We start from the raw sequence: 11,341 nt of genomic DNA on the forward strand, positions 1-11,341 counted from the left end.
ACCACTTCTTAGGGCAATCTGTTCCAGTGCCTCTCCACCCTCATAGTGAAGAACTTCTTCATTATATCTAACCTGAACTTCCCCTTTTAAGTTTAAACCTGTTGCCTCTTGCCCTCTCGTTATCCTTGCCCTTTCTTGCCAGCCAGTTCTTCCTTTCCCATTTGTCCTTGCTGACTGGGACACCAAGGATTCAAGATCAGCTTTCATCTTGTCTAGGTGCTTGGCTATTGAAGCTAGTGGATCACTTGCTGCTACACAAAGCTTGTCAAGCATGCAGTTTTAAGGCATTCCACCATTTCACCCCAAAACAGCAATAAGTTGGTGAGCTCCCTTAAGTCACAGTTATACCAGTCACAGGTACTCCACAATCTCCAGAGCACCCTGTTTAAATCACAGGGAGTCTGATGTACCTGCTTTTTTGTAGAAGGATGCACTACAGAGTATTGGCAGTTGATCACTGGTCCCCATCTGTTCAACAGCTGTAGATACAGCATTATACAATAAGAAAAGAACAGTTAGTGGGAAAAACATGTTGATGCTGGGTATAAAACATGAAATTTATTGTAGCAAAGTCAGTGACTGAGTACATTGTAGGTCAAGACAGCAGAGTTAGGCTGTGCTTTGCATTTGACATAGTTGTTTGGAAAGATGACTTACCTGAGGTCTCATAGCAGAAGATACATGATACATGTTGGCATGGGAGTCTCCTTATTAAGCTTTTGGTGAGAAAAACAGTTCAATTTCCTATAATTTGCCTTAGAGCAGAACAAACCAGTGAACTTCAGTTTGCACTTTAGACTATAGTGTGCTATTCAGTGGCTGTGCAAATACCTAGAGTATGTTATTAGCTCACCATAATTCAATTGTCATATCTTTCTGAAACAGGTAAGGCCTAGTAATTAATGAGCATGAATAATGCTGAGAATTGGCAGACAGATACTGGAAGAGATTCCTTTATAAATGTTTTACATTGTTGAAGATGTGGTATCTTTTAAACTGTTAGGACTATTCCTTTATTGATCTTATCCAAGATGTTAATAGGTCAGAGAACTAAGTGTTTAAAACTAGCTTTAACTTAGGTGATAAAAGGCATTTTGCTGTTAACTCTTCATGTTGTGTTCCTTGGGAAGCTGTGATTTTGCTGGATATGCATTTTCTGTAGTAGAATAATAATCCCTCCTACTTAAAGAAAAAAAAAGTTCAAGGTAGCCTTTACATGGTACAGAGAAAACCTGTGCATAAACCCTAATCTCTTTAGATAGTAGTGATATTCTGCAGATAACATGAATCTTACCATGCAATCCAATAACAGAGCTAATGTCTTCATTATCATTTGTCTTCAGCTAGTAATGCACTGACTTTGGCTTCCCTTGGTCAGATCTATAAACAACCTGTGAAATGTTTTGAGCCTGGGAACAGATTGGCTGGTGCAGTATTTGGGTATCTTCCTATATATAAGGTAAGTATAAGTGTTTTCTACCTTTTGTGGTGTCATTCATAAAGCAGAAGCTTTTAGCACTGGCAAATTAAGTACCATCATATACTCTGACATTCTATTGCTAACTATCTGCTTCTCAATTTAATTTTCAAACATGGTTTGCATTACTACCCATCCAACTCCATTTTCTGTTTGGTGGAAGCTTGAGAAGCCAACTGAAGAGAGAATGCCACCAAGTGAGTATTCCAGACACTTGCTTCTCCTGTTCGATCTCAACTCATTAGCTTATTACTCAGACTCGACTCTTTTAGCCAGCTCAAAATTAATTCTTATTTGCACAAAGATTTGGTTATTGTAAGTTAATACTGTTTTATAGGTACTTTTGTTCTGATTTATTGCAAGCTGTCTAGCAAGGCTTCCTAGGTTGTTCCATCTATAGACAAAGACCAGAATGTCCACAGGTGTTTATCCTACCTATCATAGGATGGAAAGAATCACCCCTAGTAGAGGTGGTGATCTCTTTCTATAGGGGTACCTAGAAAACTAGCTTGGGTGAGACTCTAGCATCTGGATGGCTAGTTAGGTGGGATGAATAGGGTACTCTGCATTCTAATCTATATGGCTTAATGCTTGTGCATTCAGCATTACAGAGTATCTCAGAAAACAGAAAACTTGGGGGCACAATGTTCAAATAATTGGCATGTATGCTATCCTTCTGACCATTATTGTGCCTTGGAAACCTATATTTCATTTTCTTTCAGAAGAAGAAAATAAAATACAGGGAGTCTTGTGCCTTGGCAAATTAGGAGCAACTATACTGAAGCCAAGGGCACTGCAATGGATTTACAGTGAAATGAAATCAGACTTTTTTCTATGAGCTGCATGCACAATAAATATTTTCTTTTGTCTGTGTTGTTACAAAACACTATCAATTGGTCTGTTCACCTCAATATATTATTTAGTTCTTGAAATTTTGCAATTTATTTTTCAAGGTCTTCAGAAGAGAAAAGCTGAGACACCAAGTGCCACTGGATAGACAATGCAGACAGGTGAAGAACAGCATCAAGACAAATAAACATAATGTCCATCTTCATGGCAAGTAGATTAACATGTAACATGTCCCTTATTTCATTTTTTTCTCAGTTTCTTTTTGATTTTAATTATATGTAAATCCATTTCATGATTAAGTAGAACATCTAGAAATCAAACCTTGACTTCTAATCCAGTCTCATGCAGATAAATAATTCTGATAAAGACAGTGTATGGTTATAACAAGATACAGAAAAGTCTATCTCACTCCACTTTTTGATGGTTAAGAAGGAAAAGGACCTTACTGTGATTAACTGCTTAAAGATTCAGAGCCATATATCTGCTTTTGCTAGCCATATAGATTCCTCTGAAAAACACAAAATGTAATTCCAGAGGTACTGCTCTAACCTTTTTCTCATTTTAAGAACTTTTGTGTCCTTAACTAGGCAAAGAGATGATGGGATGTTCTGTAGGTAGCACAGATACGCCACAGTATCCTAGTCAAATGTCTTCACTTAGATTCCCTTGTTAATCATGTTGAGATAAGACAGAAGAAAGATTGAGAACTATGTTCAAATAATGAGAAATAGCCCTATTTAAAGGTACCATTAAAGATGGCATTCTCCTTTACCCAGACTCTGTCAGCCTCATAATTACTCTTGGTAGCAAAGTTCGCTGTAATTTGAGCTTTGTGAGTCACTACAAGGCAGATTTCTGTAGCCTTTTTAAGCCTTTTCACCACAGTGGTTATGTTTTTTTAAGTGTCTAATGTGTCAGAACTCCATTTTACACTCATGATCAGATAAACATCAGATTCACAAAAAGGAGTTAGTATGCCCTGCTGTTTCTGCCTCTTAATTCCTTGCTTATGCTTTCAGAGAGCATGTTCACCCTCTAAACCAGAAGACTACATGCTGAGCTCATATTCAATTCATTATCAGTCATGATTCCCTGAATCCTTCCTGGCATTTCAGCATTCCCAGACACTGCCACAACATGACACAGGTCACAGAATACATATTCCAACATCCTTTGTTTCACTAAAGGTACAAATAGTTGCCAAGTGTGTCACTGTAGTAAATATTTAAGATAACTCCTGTAACTAGAGCCATTATTACCTACTGTTTCTGGGGGGAAAAAAATGGGTTTTCTGTATTACTAGTAATGAATGGTGTTTGATCTGCAAAACTTTTTTTAGCAAAATATCTTGTGGGAAGGTGTTTAAAAATACTATTATCAACTGTTCAGGATCTGGCTGGGGTGAACCTAATTACATTCCATATAATGTCCTGCTCAGCAATAAGAGTTTATGGAATGGAGGAGCAAATCAAGATGTTTTTGGTTGTGATACCTGTCTTCCCATGTAACCATTACGTACGTTGAGGTCCTGCTTTCCAGGAAACGGTTAAACATCTGCCTGCTGATGGGAAGCGGTGGATGGATTCTGTACCTTATTTTGTTTGCACATGCAGCTTTGCTTCACCTATTAAACTCTCATTATCTTAACCCACAAGATTTCTAACTTTTGCTCTTCCAAATCCCTCCTGCATCACACTGGGACAAGTAAGCAAGCAACTGGGTGGGTGCTTTGTGTCTGCCAGAGTCAACCCACTGCATAACCACAATTAACCTTGTCATTAAAACTAAAATCAAGTTTGTCTGACAAACCAAGTGTCACCAGATAAAATGTAATCCCTCATTTGTTATCTGGGCTCCCTACATCTGACCCATGATTTAGCATATGAAAAATAACACCCTGCGGTTCCATGAGTCCTATTTGCCTTTGATAGACAGCTACATCAGCTCTCTTCCAGTTACCTGAAAATTGCCTAGTCTTCAAAGTTTATTAAAAGTGAACAGTTCAGGTTCAGAGAGCTCCTCTTCCATTGCTCTTACGTGTTCTGCTGTATAGTCATGCAAGATTTTCTCTTTGCTATGGTCCCTATTTATAATTTGAACTGAAGTATTTTACTGTGGCTGCAAGATGCAGAAATCCTGCTTCTTGTCAGTTGATTAACTGTTTACTTACTCAGAACTATTAACTCATTCTTTCATTTTTACCAAACCTTTAGCACTGATAGGATTTCATAGGTTCTTAATTTATGAATTTTACTTTTTTCAGTCTTCCTGTCTGCTCCTGTTGGTTTTCCATATTAATTGCCCATGTTTTCCAAGAGTTGATTTGTCTACTGTGACATAGACTCACATCTATTTATGCCGCTATATTCTCCATGGTGCAGAAGAGCCCATCCACAATGCAATACTATTCCCAGTAACAATCAAATGTTTAATCCTATGCTGAATGAAATCAATGGACCAGCTCTCAAGAGGGAAGCATGCTGTAAGGATAACTGTCAAAAATGCATGATGTGTTGTTAACTGGAGGGAAGGCTGCTAAAGAGAACACCTTACTGTTGTGCTATTTAAACTGTGACAAGATTTTAGCACTGTAATGCTCTCAGAGATTTTTTCATAATTCATTAAATTAACAAAACCTCAAGTAGCTCAGACTGGGTGTCACTGCTCAACATTACTGTTTACTTGAAGAGACACAACTCCTAGGGCTGTATAAACACCAAATAGAAACTGGTCCCAGCCCAAAATATATTACACAAGACAATCCTATTGTCTTAAGCATCATGAGAAAAGCCGAGATGCTTCATTTCTTTGAACAGACCATAAGACACTGCACAGAATTCAATTAGAACAGTTGTTTATTGTGTGCTAAAGAAATTGTGTTCTATTGGAAAGAAATTAGGCACAGAGCAGCCTACCAGACAAATGATACTTCCAAGTATACCCACTCATTTTCAAGAAGCCTTTTCAATGCAGGATGCAGTAGAAAGCTGTGTATTAACAGGCTTATTGGTATTAGCTGTGGATTTTCTCTATGTAGATGTCTCTGTATTCCTTTGCAAGTTGCTTGCTTTCCACTATCATCCACAATTATATTGCAGGCCTAAATGTTCCAAGTGTATCAGCTGTTCCATTGTTCCAGATCATTATTGTATTATGGAAAGCTATCTTTAAAGGACAGCATCTTTCAGCACGGCAGAAATTCACGGTTGTGCTGGCTGCAGTAGTTAGTTTTCCAGAATTTCTTTACAGCCCTTGCTAGTGCTTTACAAAATCTGGAACGTTCTTCAGCTGCTCTCACCCACTGGGGTAGTTCAAGCTGAATGGCATCAACAGTGCCAGAGCTACGGGAACCAAAAGTCTTTGTTATGTATCCACCACTGTAATAGCTCCCATTATTTGGGCTAGGATTGGATGGAGAAGGCACACAAACATAACGCTTATCTTGTTCTTCAATATATTTACCCAAACTTCTGTTCCCTGCAACCAAAGTCTCAGAAGACACATTGACTAGCTGACTGGCCAGATGGCTAATTGATGAACTTGATGCAGAAAAGTCTCCTGAGTTAAGAGAAGTTTTTGAAAGAGTATAACCTAATTCTATCCACTGTTCAGGATGTGCTTGTCCATGGATATCCAGAATCAGGCCCTCTGTCATCTGTCTTTTTGCAGTGGTCAAAAATCCCATGTATTCTTCCCATGCCTGTTCTGCTTGGGGAATTCCAAAGCAGGCTTCTTCCTTTACCCTGTTAGCATCCATCTTGAATCTCTGAAGGTGGTTTATAATGATATGTGGGAAGAAGCCACCAGTAATTTTGCTGATTTCTTCAGCAAGAGCTTCAGCAACCTCTATAGTATACCTGTCTTGGTTGGTAGACACTTTGCATTTTTTATAACTTTGGATACTTCCAGGAGGACACTCATGAGAGAAAATACAAGAGGATGTCTTTGCATCCCAACAAGCAGCTTCTCGATCAGGGATGTCTTTGGGTTCCATTGACCCACCGTGTGGGACAGAGAGAATCAGGTTCATGTTGCCAACTTGGTATTCTGTGAAATTATTACGACCAAATATAACCTCTTTGGTGCCAGTGGATTTCAAAAACAAATATAAAGTGGAAAGGAGGAACATATACATATTCTTCATTTGCTGCTGGAAGATTCAGCAGTATGGAATATATTAGTACCTACATAAAAGAAAAAGGGTTTAGATTACTTAGAGCTGGGAGCATATGAGAGACTGTTAAGCTGCTGCTGGAATCATTGGTTACTGATTAACCTATTTTACTTTTGTTCCATGTGGCACAAAGAAGAAAAGTATTTATATGAGAAATGAAATGGAATAGAGCACTTAGTGTGGCTAGATGTAACTGATGCAGTGTTTCCAAAAGAAAGGATTCTCCCAGATTAACAGGGTGAGGGAAATAGTAGATCACTGGGCCTCCTTCATTTCCCCTGAAAGCACAAACTCTATCTGATCATCCTGTCTGATCCCAGAAAAGCATTAGATCCCAGCAAAATATTTGAAATGTTTTTTTTCAACCAAAGTCTCCTTTTTTTTTTGCTTCTGAAATTTAATAAAATTCTAACAAAATTTGCTAGAACATGTGTATCTCATTAGCCTGTATGAAATGTCTTTCTGTTATCCACATGACTACAGGAACTAGAGGCTATGTCAGCTCAGATCAGCACTGGGCTCATGTAAAATAAGCAGACTGATAAAAACTGAGTGCTACAAAGTTCCACCTCTAGCTGTGCTCCAGGCTGAGTTAATTTGGTAGCATTATAGATACTTAGCAGTGAGTGCATTACGGAGTGACTCTATTCTCTGTAGTTTTTAAGTTTCCACTCTCTCCAAAGGAGCTAAGATGTCTCTAAGCTTTTGCTAACTCTGCCTTTTTTTTGGAAAGCTGGAATTCATCAAGCTGCTGGCAGTGCTTTCTGGTTTGAAGGCATTACACCTTTAGAAAGATCAGTATCTTGAGTGTAACTATGTTGGATGGATATAAAATGAGTGAGTCAAGTCAGTGAAGAGCAGAATAAAAAAAGGATACTTTTCACTTCCACAACTAAATAAAAACTCTCAACAAAAGTCAGGAGTTATGTAAGCAGACACATTTGAAGATGAGGCAGGCTGCCCTGTTGTCTGTCCTGCCCCTATCATTATGTCACCTGTACAGATGCAGAGGATAAGAGGAGCAGACAATGGACAGAATAAGAAAGAAGATCTGCAAGAATCTGTCCATAGCATCTGGCCTGAGTGTTTGTGAAAGCAGCCAGCAATATTGAGAGGGCAGGATATAGTATGGAAGCACCCTCCCAGCAGGTGCCTACTCTTGGAAAAGGAAAGGGCAATTTCACCCAAATAATGCAGCAAAAATATTATTTTCCCACTATAAGGGAATCCTGCTGGCTTTTTAGAGATAACCTTTGCTTCCCACTGAGCTCATCCACATTGAGGAGCCTGTATATGAAAAGCAAACATCTGTCTTCCTCTCTTCTTTTTGGGCTGAAAGTACCGAAACAGTTGAGCTTGAATCAGATCCCTGAGAATCTTATCACTCTTCCTACAGAGCATAATTAACAGCTTTTTTAATTTCTTTTTAACCTTTCAGTTAACAAGTCCTTTTACTTGAGCTACTGGCTAAAAGCAAGTTTTTATCTAAGTCGTTGTATACTTCATGCTTCCTCAGATTTCCTTGAGACACAGACCTTCCCCTACTAGTTCACTCTTTGCATTACCAGAAACACATGGAAAACAATATTTCCAACCATCATTCAAAACCCCTTTTCTCAGAAAAAGAGGCTGCACATGCAGAGAGTGGAAGTGCAAGAATAACTTACCTCAGGTGTAGTGAAGCCCAGCACTAAGTTAAATAAATCAACAGCAACAACTCCCAGGCACTGCTCGCCTGCCCCAGAAGGACTTGGTTTTCCTTTGCTTCAGACTCTCATCTTAAATAGGATGACAGCTGTTCCTTTCCCACCCCCTGCCAAACTGTTTGTTATCATCTGCGTCAACTTGCTTGTCTTTTTGCAATTTCTTGTTAATGATTGAATCAAGCTGTTAACACTACTAGATCAGGACTTAAAGATATGTGGATAGAGAGCTCTATATAATTCCCAAACTGGAAGAAAATCGCCTCAGCATAGCTCAGGCTCTGGGCAGACTTGTGGAGTCTGGAGGACCTTTATGACCCCAGACTGCTTTTTTGGATGACATCCAGGGGCTGCAGAGCTAAAATGCGAAGTCACAGTAATACAGGCTAGAACTTCTGGTTTGGACTTCATCATAGCAAAGCACATAGCAAAGCACCTTTCCAAAGGATTTTAACTCAAAGGGATGGTGTTCAGAGAAGCACAGAAGCATGTGTGGCTAGGAGGAATATGCTAGAAAATTTACCTGTTTTTCTTCTTCAGCACAATGGTGGAAGTCCATGTGCATAAGGAACAAAATAACAGGCTCCAAGTTCTTTGTTGATCATAGCTAAACTTATCGTGAGGTTAAAAAACAATCCACGCTATTTTAAACTGGTAGCAATCACTGTGGGACTTGTTTGAAGGCTTACCTATAAAGAAAAGGAGAGAGAGTTGTTCCTGCTTCTGCACCTTCAAAAGTGAAACTGAACTGACCGTGGTCCTTTGCTTCAGCTGGGGCTTCCTCTGTTCCAGAGGTCTCTAGAGGCCAGGCTGAGCCATACAGCTACGTGGCACAGGGGCTTCAGCTGTACCCGGATGTATCATTTCACAACAAAGGATGACAAAAGGGAAAAAAATATGCACTGGTATACTAGAAGCTTAACGTGCTTTTGTTCTCTATACTGACATACGTTTATGGAGATAATATATATATATATCTGCAAGCAGCACAACCACACCAAAGGAAAGCTCAGAATAGTCAGTTTCATCAGGTAAGGTGGCAAAACTTGTAATGCAGAGGGTTTTGAGGTTTAATGGCATAATTCTGGTTTTAATTTTTGGGGTCTTTTGGAGGAAGCCTAGGAATTTTTCTGAGACTTCACTGTAGGAAAGGTGATAGGATACATCTGGTTTTGTGCACACTCATCTATGCATTTAAAGCCATCTGTTATGAGAAAATACATTTTCTGCGCTCAGAATCAATCCAAGGTATGCCTGGCAGAGAAAAGAATGGAAACAACTGGAGATGGTAAACTGAAAAGTCCTCTGAGTTGAAAGATAAAAAGGCAGATTTGGCAGGGTGGGGACAGGGATGTCCTTTGGAATACTGGAAGCAGAAGGATCTCAACATGAAGAAAGGAGGAAATACGTCAATTTATAAGAAGAAAACACAGAGACATAAAGAAATGTAGAAAATAAATAAATAATGTAGAAAAAGATAGTTTTGTTTTTCACAGTGAATCAACCAAGTAGGCTTCAATGCAAGAGTCTTCCATGATGCTGATTCAGTTTTGCATCCATGACCCAGCATAGCATGATCTCTTTTCCTGGTGTGTTCTCACATTGTTACTGATACGCAGCAGCTCACAGCTACATGTTGCTGACTGATAGGATCCCATTCTGCTTCTCATTATGTATCACTTCAGAATATTATTAATAAGGAGTGAAAAACCACAGTTAACCAATTGTCTCTTGACTGATAACTGGTTGTATTGTCTGGCATTTTCAGTGTTTTCTTAAAGAACAAATCAGCAGAATGCACCTCTTTTCCACATCTTCTTTCAGGCTTCTCATTGTAGAGTAAATAATGAACCAGGTTCCTCTAAGCTTCTACAGACAGTTGTGCGAAATATGAAATTACTTCTATGATTTTTTTTTTTTGCAAATGGACATTTCTTCTAAAAATTAAATCATTTACACAACCCCACCAAAAAAATTGTTGGGCCCTTACATGAAGAGACAGAGGTTAGCATTCTAGTGCCTCTAGAAACATACAGAGCCTGAAAGATTTTATGAGTGTTACAGGTAATATTCCTGCATGCATGTAACACTTGTCGTAATTGCAAACTGCTGATGCAAATACACATACTTCAGTTGTTGCTTATGAACTGATGAAAATGCTTTCTGGTGATACATACATGGTGAATTTTGAAAAAAAAAGCAGCGAAAATCACCTCTAGCCCCTGAGCTACTTCGCAGTATTTCAACAAAAGTCTTGCAAGCTTCAGTGGGGTTTTGCTTGGATTTGGGATTGTACTCCTCAGCTTAATTCTCCTATACATCCCTGCCTTAGAACTGACAAACCTCTGGTGAGTAACAAGACAGCATTTCACATCATTAGTGCATTATACAAATGTTATATCTATACAGGTACTCAAAATGAATGCAGTCAGCATCTAAAGTTTCAGAGAAAGTGACTGGGTGTTATGTCTGTGGCTCATACATCCTCATATTGACAATGTGTAAAAGAAAAGCTTTCTATGACGGTAAATAGCAATTTGAAATATAAGTCTTTTATGCCTCTTCTGTATTGGAAAGACCAAGGAAGACTGTATTTTTACCTATGTCCAGTACATCCATAACAGAGCACAACCTATAATTGCAAGGCACTCTATAGAGCTTGTGTAAGGATCTGAGTATGCTGACAAAGAGGAACAGACTGCCTCAGGCATTGACTTTTCTGCCTTCCTGGAAATTGCTATTCTCTGATGTAAAACAACATGTCTGGTGAATCAGCCAGCTTGTTAATAACAAGAACTAAAATTGTTGTGTTACATACCGCTTATCACTCTGGAAGCTAGACTGGCTACTGAATCATTGTGGTAATCCATACTATTGATATGGAGCTTCCACAGCTTGGTTCATTCTGTTACAGCTGGTTATCTGCTTTAACTTCTTTGACATAATGTAAGATCCCTGTTCAGACTACTTGAGTTTTGATAAACTACAGGTTAATAAGAAAGGAGGAACACACTCCGTGCTGGTTTTGGCTGGGATGGAGTTAATTTTCTTCCTAGTAGCTGGTGCAGTGCTGTGGTTTGGACTTAGTCTGAGAATAATGCTGATAACACACTGATGTTTTAGTTGTTGCTGAGTAGT

The 11,341-nt window shown here is 38.9% G+C and overlaps 2 protein-coding genes across 2 annotated transcripts in view; one reads left to right on the plus strand and one right to left on the minus strand.

The window, feature by feature from the left end:
* Window positions 1–3,948, plus strand: part of WDR64 (WD repeat domain 64) — a 62,496-nt gene extending 58,548 nt beyond the window's left edge. Inside the window, exons 27-29 of the mRNA XM_031046241.2 lie at window positions 1,379–1,459; window positions 1,641–1,674; window positions 2,431–3,948. Of these exons, the coding sequence (XP_030902101.2) occupies window positions 1,379–1,459; window positions 1,641–1,674; window positions 2,431–2,474 (159 nt within the window). The 3' untranslated portion in view covers window positions 2,475–3,948. The remainder of the gene's footprint in view (window positions 1–1,378; window positions 1,460–1,640; window positions 1,675–2,430) is intronic.
* Window positions 3,949–5,201: 1,253 nt separating this feature from the next.
* On the minus strand, window positions 5,202–8,947 carry LOC115946014 (uncharacterized). The gene is made up of 2 exons (XM_031046254.2): window positions 8,893–8,947; window positions 5,202–6,510 (listed from the first exon to the last, which is right to left on the minus strand). Exon 2 carries the CDS (start codon window positions 6,468–6,470, stop codon window positions 5,511–5,513), a length of 960 nt encoding a protein of 319 aa, XP_030902114.1. The 5' UTR covers window positions 6,471–6,510; window positions 8,893–8,947; the 3' UTR covers window positions 5,202–5,510.
* Window positions 8,948–11,341: the final 2,394 nt, after the last annotated feature.

Source organism: Melopsittacus undulatus, chromosome 3 (genome assembly GCF_012275295.1).
Source record: "Melopsittacus undulatus isolate bMelUnd1 chromosome 3, bMelUnd1.mat.Z, whole genome shotgun sequence".
In the NCBI taxonomy this organism is placed as follows: Eukaryota; Metazoa; Chordata; class Aves; order Psittaciformes; family Psittaculidae; genus Melopsittacus; species Melopsittacus undulatus.

Excerpts from the sequence above, each read along its gene's own strand:
- LOC115946014 (XM_031046254.2), bottom strand. The coding sequence starts at position 6,470 with ATGAAGAATATGTATATGTTCCTCCTTTCCACTTTATATTTGTTTTTG.